General features: G+C 42.0%; 1 protein-coding gene across 1 annotated transcript in view; it reads left to right on the top strand.

The window, feature by feature from the left end:
- The window catches only part of SYCP2L (synaptonemal complex protein 2-like), a 111,097-nt gene that overhangs the window by 65,063 nt on the left and 26,188 nt on the right, over positions 1–19,846 (top strand). Inside the window, exons 21-24 of the mRNA XM_006891628.1 lie at positions 9,181–9,273; positions 12,524–12,630; positions 14,664–14,755; positions 18,985–19,084. Of these exons, the coding sequence (XP_006891690.1) occupies positions 9,181–9,273; positions 12,524–12,630; positions 14,664–14,755; positions 18,985–19,084 (392 nt within the window). The remainder of the gene's footprint in view (positions 1–9,180; positions 9,274–12,523; positions 12,631–14,663; positions 14,756–18,984; positions 19,085–19,846) is intronic.

Here is a 19,846-nt window from a genome sequence, read left to right on the forward strand (position 1 = left end):
TGACTTAGTCTACCAGCCTGAGTTAGTACCAACCTGATGACACACAACAAATATGTCTCAACCAAATCATAGGCTAGTTGTGTACCAGTTTTTCATTCTTGATGATCTTTGATTAATGACCCCATGTCCTGCCAATGAGCATAAACAGCCCAGCTGCCAACTATTATAGTGATTCTCAGATCAAGCAGACCAGGTGATGCAGGAAGGCTGTGGTAGGGCTGAATAATTTGCACTTTTAACATGTTCCCAAGTGCTGTTGCTCCTGGAGGATTTAGTCTTTCTACTCAGAGTGTGAGCAGAATGGATAATCACCTGGAAACAGAGTCCAGATCTCATCACAACCTACGGATTTAGAATCTGTATTTGAACAGGATCTGCAGGTGGTTTCTAGGTGCAGTAGAGAGTGTTAGGCATGGGTAAAGAGGTGATCCTGAAACTCCAGGTAAGCTTGATGTTGAGAACAGGGAGAAGGAACACTGCCAGGAACATGACAGGAAATCAGCCTGCAAAAGAACCTCTGTCCATCTACACTCCTCCCTCTCACAGGCATTCACACATACGTACAACAGCCACAACCACAAGTGAGTACTAATCTCAATACCTGTCTCTACCAAGGTCCGACTCAGTCATAGACTGTCTCCCAGGGAATCTCTTGATGGGAGCAGCCTCAGACCTCCTGTGTCAGGCTTCATGCTTGTACTTCTGTTCCCCAGTTACTCATCTACTGTGACTGCTTTAGTCCAACCACTTGTGTTTGTTCCTCCTTGAGGAAGAACAGGTGGCCATTATGCTCCTTCGGTTTCCAGAGTCTTACTCTGAAACACAAAGGCCAATAAGAGTTTTGTTATCATGAGTCACTGACAGTAGTTATGACGCATTGTGATTAGGCATCACAGGCAAAATGAATCATGCAAAAACATCATATTCAGCTTTTCCATCCAATGCAATATTCTGTAGTCTAGAGTTTTCTCTCCTATGAGACCAATTGGGAATATTTTCACTATAATAAGGTGTATATGCATATGGTTAATTGTTGTGCTGATGATTGCCTTTGAGTCAAGCATGACTCATAGTGACCCTAAGAACAAAAGGCCTGAAGCCCCGTTACCACTATTGACATTTATCAAAGTTCATAGAGTTTCTGGAGACATATTTTTAAGAAGTGGATGCCACTCCTGCTTACAATATGGTAAATAGGAGTAACAATAATTTCTTAATGCTTTGCAGGCATTGACTCAATTTAAATGTCATTATAATCCTGGGGCATGGGCATCATTATAATAATGATAATCCTGCGTTATGCGGATGACACAACCCTGCTTGCTGAAACTGAGGAGGACCTGAAGCACCTGCCTCAGAGTGTCAAGGACTGCAGCCTACAATATGGATTGAGGCTCAATGTCAAGAAGACAAAGATTCTCACCACTGGACCAATTGGCAGCATCAGGATGGTTGTGAATAGACTGAGATTGTTCACAACTTTAGTTTGCTTGGCTCCATAGTCAACAGTCTTGGCACCAGCAGCCAGGAAATTAAAAGGCACATTGCCATGGGAAAGTCTGCTGTTAGGGACCTCTCCAAAGTGCTGAAGAGCAATGGTATCTCTTGGAGACTAAGGTGCGTCTGATACAGGCCATGGTCTTTGCAATCACCTGTTATGCATCAGAGAGTTGGACAATGACCAAGGAGGATAGAAGGAGAATTGATGCCTTTGAGCTGTGATGCTGGAGAAGAGTATTGGGAATACCATGGACTGCTAGGAAAACAAACAGATTTGTCCTGGAAAGGGTTAAACTGGGTGGCTCCTTGGAGGCAAGGATTCGGAGGCTCCGTCTAACATACTTTGGACATGTTGTGAGGAGAGACCGGTCCTTAGAGAGGGACATCATGCTTGGGAGGGTGGAGAGACTGCGCAGGAGAGGAAGGCCCTCTATGAGGTGGATTGATTCAGTGACTGGGATAATTGGGATGGGAGTGTCAGAGACAGTGCGATTGGCACAGGACAGAGCGGAGTTTAGGGCTGTTGTACATAGGGTTGCTATGAGTCGCAGGCGACTCGACAGCACATAACAACAACAACAAATCCTTATCTTACCTACAAAGAAGCTAGAGTCTGAGAGGCCACTTGGACTGTTGTTACCCATTGCACTGGCTCATAGTACACTAACTCCCCTCTCCACAGGGATCTCAAGGTCTCATTCCATCCTCCTTCACAGATCTGTATCTGTTCACAAATTTACTTAACATTATCTTGTAGTTAATACAGCAGGTCATTTTATAACAATCACTGAGTAGAAAAACACTTGTGGTGGTGGTGTACTGTAGAGATGGAACCAGCCTACAGCTGACCTTCTAGCAGATTTTCAGAGGCAGTTAATTGTGGGGGGTGGGGGGGACGGTGATTTTTGAACCATGCAGTGTTTCCTTGCTCTGTTCTGACGACTGCGACTGCCTCCTGGCCCAAGTATATGTTTTGCATAAACACAATCAAGTGTTCTGGGATTCCCATTCTTTTGTTAACCTGTTTGTTGTGACCCACATCATGGAATGTCTTTGATGTCCATGAAACATAGATAAATATCCTTCTCCTGCAGAGCAGCTGGTGGCCTTGAAACACGTGCCTTCTGGATTACAGCGCAGCTTCTTGCCACTAGGCTACTAGTGGTCTGTGCCATTGAGCCACCTACAACCCATAGCAACCCTATGGACAGAAGCTCTGAAGCCTGCCCTATCCTCCAGTTACTGTGTCAATCCATCTAATCCAGGGTCCTCCTGTCCTGCGCTGTCCCTCCACCCTTCCGAGCATGATGTCCTTCTCCGAGGACCAGTCTCTCCTGGCCATGTGCCAAAGTATGTGAGATAGAGCTTCAAAATCCTAGCCTCCAAGGAGAGATGCGATTTAATGCTCTTCAAGACAGACCTATTTGTTTTCTTGGCAGTCCACAGTATGTTCAAGACTATTCTCCAGCACCACAGTTCGAAGGCATCAATCCTCCTGTCATCCTTAGTCATTGCCCAGTTCTCTGGTGCATAGCAAGTCATTGTGAAGACCATGGCCTGGATTAGGTGCACTTTAGTCGCTAAACTGACATCATTGCTTTTCAGCACTTTGGAGAGGTCTCTAACATCAGATTTCCCCAGTGCAATTCGTCTTTTGTTTTCCTGATTGCTGGTGCCAGGAGTGTTGATTGTGAAGCCAGGTAAGCTATAACAACCTCAATCTCTTTTCCATCTATCATGGTGCTACCAATTGTCCCAGTGGTAAGAATTTTTGTCTTCTTGATGTTTAGCTTCAATCCGTATTGAAGACTATAGTCCTTGACTTTCTACAGCAAGAGCTTCAGATCCTCTTCAGTTTCAGCAAGCAAGGTTGTGTCATTAGCATACTGCAGGTTGTTGATGAGTCTTCCTTCAATCCTGATGCCATATTCCTCTTCATAAAGCCCTCTTCCTTAATTATCTGTTCTGCATATAGATTGAAAAGGTTTAGGGACAGGAAGCATCCCTTTGAAAAGGTTTGGGGACAGGAAGCATCCCTTGATGCACTCCTTTCCTCATTTTAAACCATGCCACTTTTCCCTGCTTTGTTCTGAGGACTGCTTCCTAGTCCAAGTAGATGTTCCGCGTAAACACAATCAAGTGTTCTGGGATTCCCATTGTCCTCAAGGTTCGTCACAATTAGTTGTGATCTACACAGTCAAATGCCTTTGCATAGTCAATAAAACACAGATAGACATTCCTCTGGTACTCTTTGCTTTCTGCCAAGATCCATCTGCCATTAGAAGTAATGTCTCTAGTGCCATGGCCTTATCTAAACCCAGCTTGTATTTCTGGCAGTTCTGTGTTACTGTACTGTTCCAGTCCTTTCTGGATAATCTTCAGGATTTTGCTAGTGTGTGATTTTATAATTTCCACACTTTATCAACATTTTTGGAATAGAAATAAATAGGCTGCCAGAGCTCCCTATAAAACATTTGTTTATGCAGCAACATAAACAAGCACTTATGTTTGTGGTACCAAAAAACCCTTTATTATTTGAAGCATCATTGTGAGGTATGACCCAGTCTCTGTATACTGGAATAAAACACTGCCCTGTCTTCCACCATTCTCACCATGGCTACTGTGCTTATGCCTATTGCTGTACCCACTGTGTCAGTTCATCTCATTGAAGGTCTTCCTCTTTTTCACTAGCCCTTTACTTTGCCAAGGATTATGGCCTCCTCCATGGACATCGTGATAGCATGCCCACAATTTGTGAGATAAAGTCATAGGGGAATTCTGGCTACATTTATTCAAAAACATATTTGTTCTTTCTGCACTCCATCATGTAGTACATTTTCCAACACCAAAATTTAAAGGTATCAATGATTTTTTTAGTCTTCCTTAGTCATTGTCCCAATTTCAAATACTATTATTTGGATCAGGTGTCTCTTAGTCCTCAAAGTCACGTCCTTGCTCTTTAGAATTTTTAAGAGGTCCTTTGCAACAGATTTGTCCATTGCATTACCTCCTTTGATTTCTTGACTACTGCTTCCAGAGGTGTTGATTCTGGATTCAAGTAAAATGTGTCCTAGTCTGTCTTAGTCTGAAAGGTCCACTGAAACCTGTCCAATATGGGGGACCCCCACCGAGATCTGAAGTACTAATAGAGTTTCCAGCATTATGTCAGCATACAGGCTAACATAATAGAACAAATTGATGGGTGGACAGAATGCATTAGAAATATATTTGTTGTTGTTGTTAAACATTGAGTTGTAGACGACTCATAGCAACCCTATGAACGAAAGACCTAAACACTTGTATAACTTTCATCATTTCTCCAAGTTCATAGGGTTATCAGAGGCAAGCTTTTTTGGAAGTAGATGCCACTCCTGCTTCCAAGCTTGTTTTAATCGGGGAGCTCCACCAAACACTGTCCACCATGGGTAACCAATATCGCATTTGACACATCAGTGTCACAGTGTTCAGCATCACAGCAACCACGATTTACAGCTATACAGCACATGGACTGACTGGTCCTATGCCACTTTGAAGAATGACCAAAAACAATTAAAACCAGGCCTGAGAGATGCAGTTTAAAATCACCCACCTTTGGTTTGGTAGCATCACTTTCTGACCATTAGGCAACTGAGCTCTCTCTATGTTGTTATTATTGTTAAGTGCTGTCAAGTCGTAGACAACTCATAGCAACCCTATGAACTGAACACTGTTTTTAAAAAATCTTACTTGGATCGATTCTGTGACTGGAGCGGTGGGAATAAGTGCGTTTGAGATGGCTAGGTTGGCACAGGATAGAACAGCATTTAGAGCTCTTGTACATAGGGTCACTATGAGTCGCAAGATACTTGATGGCACATAACAACAACTTGGATACAAAATCAGTTTGATCCTTGTTACCAGGAATCATGAGATGTATTGCACTGGAAAAGTCTGCTGTCAGGCACCTCTCCAAATTACTAAGGAGCAATAATGTCACCTTGAAGAACAAAGTGCACTTGACTCAGGCCAGGGTCTTTTCAGTCAATGGCTATGCATCTAAAAGCTGGACAATGAATAGGAATGATAAAAGAAGAACTGATGATGTCTTTGAGCTGTGATATTGGAGAAGAGTACTGAAGATCCCACGGACTGCCAAAAGAACAAACAGATAGGTCTAGGAGAAAGAGCAGCCAGAGGTAAAAATGGAGAAGCTTTGTGTCTCATACTTTGGGCATGTTGCTAGGAAAAGCTATTCTTGGAGAGGAACATCATGCTTGGAAACGTGAAAGGTCAACAAAACAGAGAAAGACTCTCAACCCAGGTTGACTGACACAATGAATGCGGCAATGGGCTTGAGTGTGTCAGAGCTGAGGAGGATGGCATAGGATAGACCAGGATTTAGGTCTGTTATTCATAGGGTTGCTATGAGTCACACTCCATCTGAAGGTACTTGACAACTACAACAACATAACAAAACGACTTCCCATTGCAGTTTGGGCCATTCTTTTTACATGAACTTTGATAAACGTTGATAGATACAGAAATGCTTCAGGGCTTTTGTTCATAAGTGCTCAACTCGAAGGCAATCAACAACAACCTGTCTAATTACTGAGCAGATGCCTGTGGCTGTCTTGAGTTGTGCTAAGTTAGCCAATGAAGGGTCCCCAAACTTGACTCTCTGCACATTATCAAGGCTCTAATGGCATCATCTGTAGGGAGTTGTACTGCTAACCCATAGGCCATGCCTTATAGTGGTTCAAATCCATCAGCTGCTTCTGAAAAGAAATATGAGCAGTTTCCTCCTGCATGATTTACTGCCTCAGAAAACCCACTGAAATGTGGCTCAATTCAAACTCAGAGTTACCTTACAAGAGAAGGTGGAATTATCTTGAGTATCGGACTGTAAATGCTTAGAGTTGTGATTGCCTTGAACTACTGATCTTTTAGTTATCAGTCCATTAAGCAACCTATTGCCCATCAGAAGCTCCTTTGAGAAGACATTAAATTAAAACAACAAAATCAATAACAACCATTTGATTTTTATAATACTTATGGCAGCCCACCGTATATTCAATAGTCCTCTCCAACACCACACTCGAAGGCATCAGTTCTTTGATCTTTTTTTCCTAACCTAACTTTCACATGCACATGAAGAATTTAGAATTATGGCTGTGTTCAGGTTCACTTTAGTCTTTATATTGACATCTTTGCTCTTTAGTACTTTAAAGAAATCCTTGACCGCCAATTAGTTGAATGAAATACATCCTTTGATCATTTTGGTTGCTGCTTTATGTGTGTTATTACTTCCTACAACACTGTGTGACTCTACAAACAAATTGATCTTGGAAGAAGTGCCACCAAGTGCTCCTTGGAAACAAAGATGGTGAATTTCACCTCATATACTTTGGGCATGTTGCCAGGAGGGGCCTTTGGGAAAAGAGAGTGTGCTTCGAACTAAAGGGTCACCAAAAGAGAAGAAGACCCTCGATGAGGGTCTAATTGCTTCATAAACATCTGAAAGTTAGGTTATAAAAAAGGAAGATCAAAGAATTGAACAATGAATCCATCAATGAGATGGATTGACACAGTGAGTGCAACAATGGGTTTAAGTACAATGGAGATTGTAAGGAAGGCACAAGGTTAGTCAGGATTTCATTCTGTTGTCCATCGAGTCTGTGTGTGTTGAAATCAACTCCAGAGTACCTAACAACAGCAGCAACGTTTTTCTAGTTACTAAACTCACATAAGCTTACTTCAAAACCTCCCCAAACGCACATATAGATAACATGGTGACTTGTGGATATGGAGTTTGGTTTTCCTTTCTTTTTCCTTCTTGAGAGGGAAGATTCCCTGTGCTAATCACTTTTTAAATAACCTTTACAGCTTTTGGTTCTACTTTAAAAAATCTCATTTTCACTGTAGATAATTTAATATATGAAACACATTTTAAACTTAGTTTAATAAGTTTTTACAAATGTCTACACATGTGAACTTCCATTTCAATCAAGATGTAGAATATATTCTATCATTTCTATTTTTCTGTCAGTTCATTCCCCTCTTGTCCTATTCTAGACCCCCAAGAAGGAGCCACAGAAATGCTTTCTGCCTCTATGGATAGAGGTTTTTCTTCTTCTGTAACTTTCCATGACTGGAGTCTATAATATGTACTCTTTTATGTTTACCTCATTTCTCCTTCTGTTTTGCAAAGCATCCATGGTTTGCACATTGCTGGATAGTATTGTATTGCATGCATATACCACTATTTACCTATTGATAGTCTTTTGGGATGTTTTCAGATTTTGGCTAATGTGAATAAAATGGTTTGGAACAACATTTGTTTAAAATCTGTGTGTGAGAAGAGTAATAGAAGAATTTGGCAATAGTGATGACTGACTTACATGATGAATAGATTTAAAGTTATAGAACTGTATATGTGATGATGATTGAAATGACAGTTGTTTTGCTACATACATTTTACCATAAAATGTTAATAAAAATGAGTGCATATATTTCACAAAAAATAAAATACTGATGGCAATACTTCCATATCACAACAAAACATAAGAAACTGACAAGCTACAACAAATTGACAAAGGAAAGCTATTTTTAAAACAAGAAGACCTCTTTAAAAAAATACCTTTCAAAAGAGTTTAAAAACAAAGGTGTCTCCATAAGGACAAGATGTCTCAACCCAAGGGCTATACTAGATTGAAGTGGGAATAATGTTGTTGTTAAGTGCTATCAAGTCATAGGCAACTCATAGCAACCCTATGAATGAAAGACCTGAACACTTGTATAACTTTCATCCTTTCTCGAGGTTCATAGGGTTTCTAGAGGCAAGCTATTTCAGAAGTGGATGCCACTCCTGCTTCCAAGCTTGTTTTAATCAGGGAGCTCCACCAAATACTGTCCACCATGCGTGACCAATATCGCATTTGGCATATCAGGGTCACAATGTTCAACATCACACCAACCACGAGTTACCTCTGTACAGCAAGTGGAAAGACCAGGGCTATACCACCTTGAAGAATGTTTGACCAAAACCCATTAAAAGCATGCCTGGCGAGTGCAGATTAAAATCACCCACCTTTGGCTTGGTAGCATCACTTTCTGTCCATTAGGCCAACTGAGCACTCTCGTTGTTGTTAAATGTCGTCGAGTTGTAGACATTCATAACAACCCTATGAACGAAAGACCTGAACACTTGTATAACTTCCTTCATTTCTCCAAGTTCATAGGGTTTCCAGAGGCAAGTGGGAATATATGTTAGCAAAATCACCTTAGCAAGTCAGGTACCAAGATATCTCCTGGAATGGTGAAACTACATAGTCTAATGAGTCTGCCAGCAGGTGGCGCAATTGATATGCTCAACGAGCTTGCAATCTGGGCAAGCACCTACTGCAGGGCACAGAACCCTAGATAATGCTACTTTGGGAGCCAGTGTCCAGCTTTCCATTTGAGTCATTCTGTGCCTGACAGCATTGCGTTCCTCATTGTGATAAAGCTTCTCTTCCAGTCATCAGTAGTATCTGTGTTTCTATACTTCTAAGGTTCTATGCCAAAGTGTCAAGTGATAATTGTTCATGGACGGGGACATGTTTCACTTGCTGCTTGACCTGGTTAGATATTAACTGTGACAAGACACATGTGGATCAAAGGAAGGTACATGTGTCATCACCAATGTGCCCTATTTGCCTTTAGATGTTCCAGATGGTGATTCAGTGACATCAAAACTTGCTGATGGCAGTACTCCAGGCTCGCTTTCCTTGGTGGCCCAGGCAGAGGACTTGGCAGGTAACCATGCCCTGGGCCAGCAGTGCCAGGACGACTTTAACATGTGCAGCACGATAAGGGACTCACAAGTTTAGATCAGAATAGCTGGAGGACTCCAAAAGCTAAATATGTTTTCCTTTCAAGAACATGTGAGCTTCTGGACAGGTTACAGATTAAAGCATGCATCTCTGCTTCCTACCACTTTGATTTCTGCATCTTATTCTTTATGGCAATCTTCCTGTGCCTTCAAGTCCCAAGAGCATTTAAAGTGACAGATAGTTTAGAGTCCTGAATTACTCTTTAACTTAGAAATGTATTGCCCATGCCAATGAAGAAGAATGACTTGAAACATTTTTAAATCTGCACTGACCTCCTAAACAAATGGGATGGTTGTATTCTGTAGCAGAGGGTTTAAAAATGGCAGATTGCTAGGCTGTGGAGGCCTAAGATGGCCATGGTTGAGAACCTGAGAGACTGAGTTCAAATCCTGGAGCTGTGGGTGTCACCTTATGTATGTTATGTTACCTCTCAGAGTTAACCAGCCGTAGGTAAGAAAAGTACCCACTTCACATGAGTTTTGTGACAATTACATTAGTTGATGAAGGAAAAGGTAACCTCCTTAGAAAAGTGTACTAGGTATCTAGATAGGCAGCTCCATTATAAATGGCTTAGCCCTGTGTCTGTCCCCCTTGAAGCCTTCTACAAATATTTATATGGTACTGTGTGCATATGCAGGCAGTCTCTGGGTTATGAACACCTAAGTGAAGGACATTTTTACTTGCCATTTAATATACGGCAAACTCGCTCTATCATGGTGGGTGAAGTGAAGCTATATAGTTTGGACTTTTTACAAATTGGGTGACTTGTCACGGGAACCTGAATGGGAACCAGTCACAATCCTGGATGAGAGCCTCAGAAGAGATACCTGGGCTCTTTGAGGAACCTGATGCCTGAGACTAGACTTTTAGCAGGGCCAATAGTAGAGACTTGCTCCGAGCACTACATTCAGCTGCCATCATTGAACAGACAATACTGTCCCAGAGTCTTGCTTTGTTGTTACAAAGTTTGCCCACACTTTGGAAAAACAATAGAACCAACCCCCCACCCCCCAACAGATCCTTCATGATCGTGAATCTACAGCTTTTAAAATCATTGAAAATACTTTGAGCCTTCTCTTATACTGAGTGGTTTTTGCTGTTACGTGCTCTTGAGCCGGAATTGACTTATAGCTGACCTTCAAGCAGGTTTTCAGAGTCCTGGAAAGGGTTAAACCGGGTGGCTCCTTGGAGGCAAGGATTCTGAAGCTCCGTCTAACATACTTTGGACATGTTGTGAGGAGAGACCGGTCCTTAGAGAGGGACATCATGCTTGGGAGGGTGGAGGGACGGCGCAGGAGAGGAAGGCCCTCTATGAGGTGGATTGATTCAGTGACTGGGATAATTGGGATGGGAGTGTCAGAGACAGTGCAATTGGCAAAGGACAGAGCGGAGTTTAGGGCTGTTGTACATAGGGTCGCTATGAGTCGCAAGTGACTCGATGGCACATAACAACAAACAACATCATTCTCGAGGGAGGAGATAGCCTATCTTTTTCCAGTGGAGTTGCTGGTAGATTCAAACCACCTTCCTTTGGGTTGGCAGTGCAACTCCTTACCCAATAATCTACCAGAGCCCCTCTTGTCCTAAAGTAAAGCTAACAAAAATCAGATGAATGTCTCCAGCTGCCTTAAAATTCTACTAAAAGATACACCAACAGATCTTGTTTGTACCCCAGAGCACCTGTGTGATGGAGTTAAAAATCCATAACCCCACCATTTAAGGCCTTTTATCAGGGTGGGCCTATAACCAATACCTGATCTGTTACCTGCATAATGAGGAAAGGTTTCTCCTCTGCTCCTTTGGGTAAATGGAGTGAGTGTCTGTCAAATATTGCTCTAAATATTGCTGAGCATCCAAATTAAGACAGACTAGGGGGAAGAATTAGCCACCCACCTCTGAAATAACAGACCTCCGGAAACCCCAAGTACAATATAGTACACTTAGATTAGACTAGCAGATAAGGCACTGGAGGCCGAGCCTTTGTATTGGGAATCACAAAAGAGGGACCGCTCCAGAGAACTGAAGAGCAACAATGTCAGTCTAGAGACCAAGGTGCGCCTGTCCAAGCCATAGTCTTCCCAATTATTTGCTATGCATCAGAGAGCTGGACAATGACTAAGGATGACAGAAGAATCAATGTCTTTGAATTCCTGGACAAGAGTATTGTACATACAGTGGACTGCTAAGAAAACAAACATATACATCCTGGAGAGGGTAAAACCGAGCTGCTTCTTGGAGGTAAGGATTTTGAAGCTCTGTCTCTCATACTTCAGGCATGTTTCCAGGAGGGACCAATCTTTGGATAAGGACATCATGCTTGGAAGGGTTGAGGGTCAGTGCAGGAGAGGAAGACCCTGGATGAGGTGGCTTGACTCAGTAACTAGGGTAATGGAGTAGGTGTTTCGAAGATAATGACATTGGCTCAAGACAGAGCAAGGGTTCAGAGCTATCGTATTTAGGGTCACTATGAGTCACCATCATCATCAACTTAATGGCACATATCATCACAGCAATCATTATTTTTTTTTTTTACTGATGACATTATAATGTTTATTAACAGTCTTAAAGATTTTACAAAAAAAACCCCTGTTCAAATTCAAACTCACTTCTATCAAAGTGGAACCCTGCGGAGAATTTTCAGAGGCTATAAATTATGTGGGAAGAGGCAATCATTATTTTTAAAAGAAATAAAGAAATGGAAAATTTAACAATAGACTAACTTCTCCTCCCTATTATAAAAAAAAAATCCTGTCAAGAAAAGAAAGACAACAAAGACTTTTTCAATACTTCTGGCTCTTTCTCAAACACCACAAAAGTTTTGATTGGAAGTTCAAGGAGGACAGAGAAGGTGTGGTGGGAGGCCCTTGTCCAGGCTGACCCCTGTAGTCCTAGCCAGGGGGTGGTCATTGTGGATCCTGTGGTTCAGGTTTGTGCCATGGACTGTCTTCTCTTAGGGCCCAGGATTGACTGAGTGAAACTCTGTATGGACACTTTAATTTTTTACATTTTTATTATGATTTACTCAAAGTTTAATGAGCAGATTGGTATCCCTGCCTACCATTCCAGCTTTATTTATTGACCTTGATTATAATCCCCACATTTGATCCACTCTTCCCCTTGTCTCTCTCTGTGGTTCTTGTTTTCCTACATCTTGTTTTCTTTTTGTTGTTCAGAAGGAATTTCTGATCCGTCTTTAGACTATTTGCTGGAGAACCCAGATAGTTCTGCCTTCATCTCGACCTTTGAAAGCATCACTAAAGAACTGAAAAGCAAGTATGAGGTAATAATGTTCCACTGAAAACAAAATGACAAATTTTGAAAATGACAAAGCTGTGTCTTTTTGCCATCAAGTCGGAACTGACTCATAGCTGTTTCTCCTGTGAGTTTCCAGAGGCCGTAAATCCCATGGGAAGATATCTCCCATTTCTCTCTCAAGGAGTGACTGGTAGAGTAGAAGAGTTGGAGGCTCAACCTTGGAGTTAGCAGCACAGCTCTCTACTAGCCCTTGCTTGTGAAGGTTCTTTGGGGCCTTGTGGGTTTGTGCACTTGTCTTAACTATGCTCATTCTGGTTCCTTTGTACTCTCTCCATGTCCCTGGGTAGTACAGTGGTTCACACTCAACTACTCCCTGAAAAGTTGGTAGTTCACGCCCACCCAGGTGTGCCACAGAAAGAAGGCTTGCAAGTTCACTTCCATAAAAGTCATGGCCAAGTGAACCTTATGGAGCTCAGTTCTGCCCTGCAACACATGAGTGTCACCATGAATCAGAATCAGCTCACCAGCAGGGAGGTTTGATTTTTGAACTATGGCCCCATGTTGGCTATCACAGTCAAGCAGACATTGTAGAAAACAGAATCATGGTATAATTCTCATCTTAACTGTCAGAGGCAGTGGTCACATGGTGAAAAAGGAGGGAGGGAAGAATGAAAGGAGAAGGGTCTGGACGAGAAGGTATGTGGGATGATGATGGTGAACTACGTATGTGTTTTGTCTGCTGAGTGCTGGCATCTCTTTGAGATACTTCACTATAAGAAACCCCAATGATTTGTTTGCAAGATGAGTACAACAACAATGTTCCTTCTCATCTCGAATAACTGATAACTCATTGTTGTTAGGTGTCAGTGAGTCAAATGTGACTCATAGTGACCCTAGGAACAGCAGATCTGAACCCTCTCCTATCCAATGGCATCACTGTCTCAGAAACATGTGAGCCCATTGCTGCAGCCACTGTATCAACACATCTTGCTCAGCATCTTTCTCTCTTTTGCTGACCCTCCACCTTTCCAAGCATGATGTCCCTTTTCAAGGAATGGCCTCTGCTAGCAACATGCCCCAAAGTATGTGAGAGAAAGCTTTGTCACCTTTGCCTCTCAGGGGCACTCTCACGGCACTTTTCCCAAGACATAGCTGTTTGTTCTTTTGGCATTTCATGGGATATTCAGTATTCCAACACTCAAAGTTCAAAGGCATCAATTCTTCTTTTGTAATTCACCAATGGTAAGAAATTATGCTACTAACACAAAGGTGTGAGGTTTGAATCCACCAGCTGTCCCTGGGGAAAAAGATGGCCAATCTCCTCCCTTGCAACTTACAGCCTCTGAAAACCTACTAGAGGGTCAGCTATGGGTCAGTTCCAAATTGATGGTATACAATAACAATGACATTATATGCTGTATCGCTAACTGAAAGGTCAGAAGTTTGAATCTACCAGCTAGGTGATCTGTGAAAGAAAGGAGGACAGTCTTATAAAGATTTAAAGCCTCGGAAATGCAATGGAGGGTTGCTGTGAGGTGAAACTGACTTGATGTCAGTGAGTTTGGGGGGTTTTTGTTTTCATCAGTTATCAAATAGTAGTGGTGCACTGATGGAGCACTCTTCTGCCAACTACAAGGTCCAGCAGTTGAGATCTACCTCTTGTTTTAATCCAATTCATCAAGTGAATTGATTTTACATTCCATTAATGATACATGTGCATCTTGTTTTATAACATTAGTTACAAATGAATTAGTTATAAAATTAGTTACAATGTAATCATGCTTTTCCAATTTCCTCTTGATAATTTTGACTTCCTTAAATCCTTCTGCTCCTCTAGTCCCTCTTGGTATAATGATGATGTGCTGATCACCCACTTACTGTTTAGTGCCTCTCCTTTAACCCATCCTAATATGTGTCTCATATCTATTTACTAATCTTTCCCTCCCTCCCTTTCCATCCCCTGTAACCATGCAGGAAGGATTCTAACTGTGAACACACATTCAATTTTGTAGTGATGCTGAATTCAATGTGATCTTTTTTGTTACTGTTTTTGTTTAGCTTAGGAACAGAAAGAGTCCACTTCTTTCCACAAGTGGAATCAAAGTACCAGCTTGCCTAACAAAAGTTTTAAAGCAGATACATGAGTGCAGGTAAGTATTAGATTAAAACACAACTTCATGTAAGTGTTGTTATTTACAAACTACCTTTGTCTACTGGCCCTGCACTGGGGCCATGAAGAGCTGAAGCCTGTAACACATGGGGAGTTTGATGCATCCCGTATCCCATCTTCGATTCCAGTTCTTGATCCATAAAATGGAGAGTTAAACCATATGATGTCCATATATATACTCACAGTTCTGTGCAGTACAAGAGGTTGGCATGCTCTGCTGCTAATCAAAGGTTTGAAATTTGAGCTCACCCAGAAATGTCTCAGCAGAAGGACCAAGTGAGCTACTTCAGAAAGCCAGCCATTGAAAACCCTCTGGAGGGCAGTTCTGCTCTGAAACGTGGCAGAGTCAGTTCATTGGCACGCTGTGACTAGCTTGCCCCCCCCCAATCTGCATATGTGTGTGTGAGTATGTTAAGGAGCCATTGAGGTGTATGTGAATAAGTAGATATAAAAGAACCATTGGGGTGAAGTGGTTAAGCTTTCAGCAGCTAAGCAAAATGTTGTCAGTTTGAACCCATCACAGTTCAGCAGAAAAGACCTAGGAGATTTGCTTTCACAAGAATAGAGCTGCGGGAACCCTCCAGGGTAGATCTACTCTGTCCTATAAGCTCATTAGGCATTGGAGTCTGCACTATGGCATCTAAGAGTGCACTGGTGGTGGAGTAACTCAAAGGTGGCATGTGTCTGGCAGTTCAAATCCACCAGCTGCTCTGCAGGATAAAGATGGGCAGTCTCCATCCTTGTGATTTACAGCTTCTGGAAACCCACTGGAGGGCCAGCTATGAGTTGATCTGACTCAATAGCAATGAGCTTGAAATATTTTTGTATGACCAGCAACACGTGTGTATACATCTGTACACACTCATATGCATAAATAAAAGTTCCACACCCCACCCCAGCCCTGTGACCATGTAGAAAGATGCAAAGATTCCAAGCTTTCTCAGGGATGTGAAGATTAAGAGCTGGGAGAGAAAGCATAAATACATGTAGTGATTAGATGGAATCCAGAGAGAATCTGAGGTCAGTGCTGCTTGGGAGAAAATTGGGAAGAGAGAGTCTAAAGAATGGTGAGATCTGGGGTAAGGTGAATGTGGAGACTGTTGTTCATTGAGGGGAATGGAGTATAAGTGATGGCTGAGAAGAAGTGTTGATGTGTCCTTACGCCTTACTGAAGTAGAATGTATGTTAGAGCAGTTGTTGTTAGGTGCCATTGAGTCGAGTATGACTCATAGCGACCCTATGAACTAAAGATCTGGACCCTATTCTATCCTGCGCCGTCCTCGCACTTCCTCACTCTCTTGCAGTAGTCACCATGGGAATCCATCTGGTTGAGGGTCTTCCTCTCCTTCACCAATGTTTCACACTTCTTGGCAGCATGTTCTTCTCTAAGGAATAGCACCTCCTAGCAACATGCCCAAAGTATGTGATGTGAAACCTCATCATTCTTGCCTCCAAAAAGTGCTCCAGCTGCACCCTCTCCAAGACTGTTCTTTTGGCCATCCATGGGATATTCAGTGCTCTTCTCCAACACCACAGCTAAAAAGTGTCTACTTCCGTTATCCTTATCCATTGTCCAGCACTCAGATGCATAGCAAATGATCAGACTATGGCCCAAGTCAGATGTACCTTATTCCTCAAACTGACATCATTACTCTGCAATAATTTTGAGAGGGCCCTAACTGTACACTTTTCCACTGCAATGTGTCTATTTTCTGACTGTTGATACTAAAGTTGTTAATCATGGATACAAGCAAGATGAAGTTGTTGACCCTTTCAATCTCTTCTCCATCCATCATGATGTTGCCTATCAGAATCTGTTTTCTGGACATTGGGATGCAATCCATAGTGAAGGCTGCATTCCTTGATCTTCTGCAACATGTGCTTCAAACCCTTCTCACTTTGAGCAAGTGAGGCTGTGTCATCTGTGTGACACAGGTTATTGATGAGTCTTGGCGTCATCTTTCTCTTCATAGAGTCCAGCTTCTTGAATAATTTGCCAAATGTACAGATTGAATAGGTGTGGAGAAAGACTACAACCCTGATGCACTCACTCCCTTCCCAATTTTAAGCCATGCAGCCTCCTGGTCCAGGTATGGGTTTCTCATGAGCACAATTATGTCCTCTGAGACTCCCATTCTTCTCAATGTCAGCCACAATTTGTTATGATCCACACACATTTGGACAGAAATGTAGACAATTTTAACCCTTTTGAACATGCAGTGTCATTTCATTATTAAACCATTCCTGTGAAGGACATTGAACTTCTGGAACTGCCCTTAACTTACAAAAGTTGTTGTTTAACAGCCGAGTGTTCACCATCTGTGTCACTACTCTTCGTGCTCCTGGAGTCATTATCTCCGTCTACTCAGTCAGCAGGTGCACGCCCAGCAACACTTAGGCCCTGAAGGTGGGAGGTGGGGGAGGCCAGTGGTGAGAGACACTGAACTCATGGACATTCCTGAATAATAAAGACAGACAAACCAACAAATACAAGAATTGTGTGGCAGGTGGATAACATCAACTGTTAGATATTTTAAAACTTAAATGTGGATGTAGGAAAAAAGAGTTGATTAGCTAATGTCAGACCACAGCTTTCAAGAATGGCTTTTTATTGTGGTGGTTCAGCAAATATGACTCCTAACAATCCCATGTACAACCCTGCCTGACCCTGTATCACGTTCTCTGCTGTGCTTGAGCCTATTGTAGTCATTGTGTCAATCCTTCCTATTGAGGGTCTGTCTGCTTTTTTGTTACTCTTTTCTTTCCATGACTAGAGAAAGGGAAACACAGACATTGCAGAATGGGAGCCCCAGCTGGCATAGTGGATTGTGTCCCACCTCTGAGTCCCCTCTTCTCAAAGGAGTCAGCTGTCTTTGTCCTACTCTTGCTCCCCCTTCTGACAATGATACTGATAGACTAGCTCCCTTTGCTAATGCTGCTCAAATGCAGAATGGAAATTTAAATAGTTAACTTTGTTGAAGAACAGGTGGGTAGACAGGGAGGAGAGATGTGAGAACTATGTATTCTTCCCCCCACCCCCACCCTATCCAGTGACACACTGACTTTAATAATGGGTTCCAGTATGTCAGAGATGACGATGGCACAGAACAGGGCAAGTTGTTGATCCATTGTTCATCATGTTGCTGAGTTGTTGACTTGATGACACCATGGTTCTAGGAGGTTCTCAGTGCAGGGACCCTGACTTCAAAGGACACACTCTGCTCCTGATTCTTCTTTCTTAGTGGTGGTAGATTGCTCTGATATTTGCATTTTTTATTTTATTATTATTATTTTTTGTGCATGTACCATCAAATCAGATCTGACTGGTACAGGAGGAAATTGTCCCTCCTTCTCGGCAGAGCATCTGGTGGATTTGAACCATGTACCTCTGAGATTGCAGTACAGCTTCTTGCCACTAGGCCACCAGAGCTCCCCTGATATTTGCATTTTTAATAGAACTTTTTTTTGGAGAAGACTATGATGTCTCCTTGTAATTTGTTGTAAGGTAGCAGTGAGTTAGTTATGGCACTGAGGTGAAATGTTGCCTTAGCCTGCATCATCCTCAGTGTTTACAGTGCTTAAGCCTGTTGTCATAGCAACTGTATCACTCCATGTCTTTGAGAGCCTTCCCCTCGTTTATTGACCTATGATTTTACTAAGTATATAGTTCTTCAGGGGCTCAACCTTTCTGACAACATGTCAAAAGTCTCACCATCTTCATGTCTAATGAGCACTCTGACTGTACTACTTCCAAGGCAGATTTGTTTGTTCTTTTGTCAATCCATGATAAATATTCTTCTTCAGCACTACAATCCAAAAACATCAATTCTTCATTGGTTTTCCCCATTCATTGTCCAACTTTCACATGCATATGAAAAAAACATGGCTTGAGTCAGGTGCACCCTAGTCCTGAAGGTGGTGTGCTAGCTCTTTAGCACTGTAAAGATGTCACTTGCAGATTTTCCCAATGCAATACATTGTTTAATTTCTTAACTACTGCTTCCATGGCCATTGATTATGCATTGTCAGTCTTTTCTCCATTCATTGTTATGATGATTATTGGTCCTGTTGTGAGGCAGTTTGTCTTTATATTGAGTTGTAATCTATAGTCTTTAAGCTTCATCAGCTCCTTGTCAAAAGCATATGTAATTAAGCATTTTGTCACATCCAACCAGTCCCAATGAGAATTGTTGCTTTTGCATTTCTCAGACTTAGTAAATTACAGCAGTTCAACCACATTGTTCTTCAAGAGCTGAGCCACTTTGAGGAGGATATTCAGGCCCTGGGAAACCTTGAGAATGATATTCTGGTAAGTTCTTTTCATTTACACCATTCCCTGTAATGCCAGAGGGTCTGTTCTAAGGCAGAATAAATGCTAACTCCCAAAGGCACACAAATCAAATCCCTGACTTGCTCCACAGGAGAAGGATGGGCAGTCTCCTCCTGTGGGATTTACTGCCTCTGAAAACTCGCTGAAGGGTCAAATGGGAGTCAGTTCCAACTCACCAGCACACACAACTACTTTTGTTTTAGTTGTGATTTTAGTGAAAGTCTATAAAGAGATTAGTTTTTCATTCATTCATTGATAGCCTTTTCCTCTTTACCCTCCTTGAATTTACTTTGTAATACTTGTTCCATATTGCTAATTGTCAAGCATGTAATGTTTAATGATTCATTTCTTTCAGATTTTCGTCTTTGTGCATTGTGTACTCCTCCAATGTGGTGTCCATTATCCCTTTTCACACACTCTTCTCCACCCCACTTCCATTCTATTGTTATAATAAGAGCGTATGCAGTATTTGTTCCTTTGTGATTGAGATATTTCACTCAGTATGATGTGCGCCAGACTCATCTACATTGTGTAGTGTTTTACAAGTTCACTGTTCTTCAGTGTTGTGTAATATTATGTGGTGTGAACTACCAGTTTCTCTATCCATCCATCCATCCATTGATGGACACTTTAGCTGCTTCCATCTCTTTGTTACTGTGAATAATGCCAACAAACATGGGCGTGCCTACACCTGCTTGGGTCACAGCTGACTTCTTTAGGGTATATTCTGACTACTTTTTT

Source organism: Elephantulus edwardii, unplaced genomic scaffold, assembly GCF_000299155.1.
Source record: "Elephantulus edwardii isolate Elephantulus edwardi_28Jun2011 unplaced genomic scaffold, EleEdw1.0 scaffold00101, whole genome shotgun sequence".
In the NCBI taxonomy this organism is placed as follows: Eukaryota; Metazoa; Chordata; class Mammalia; order Macroscelidea; family Macroscelididae; genus Elephantulus; species Elephantulus edwardii.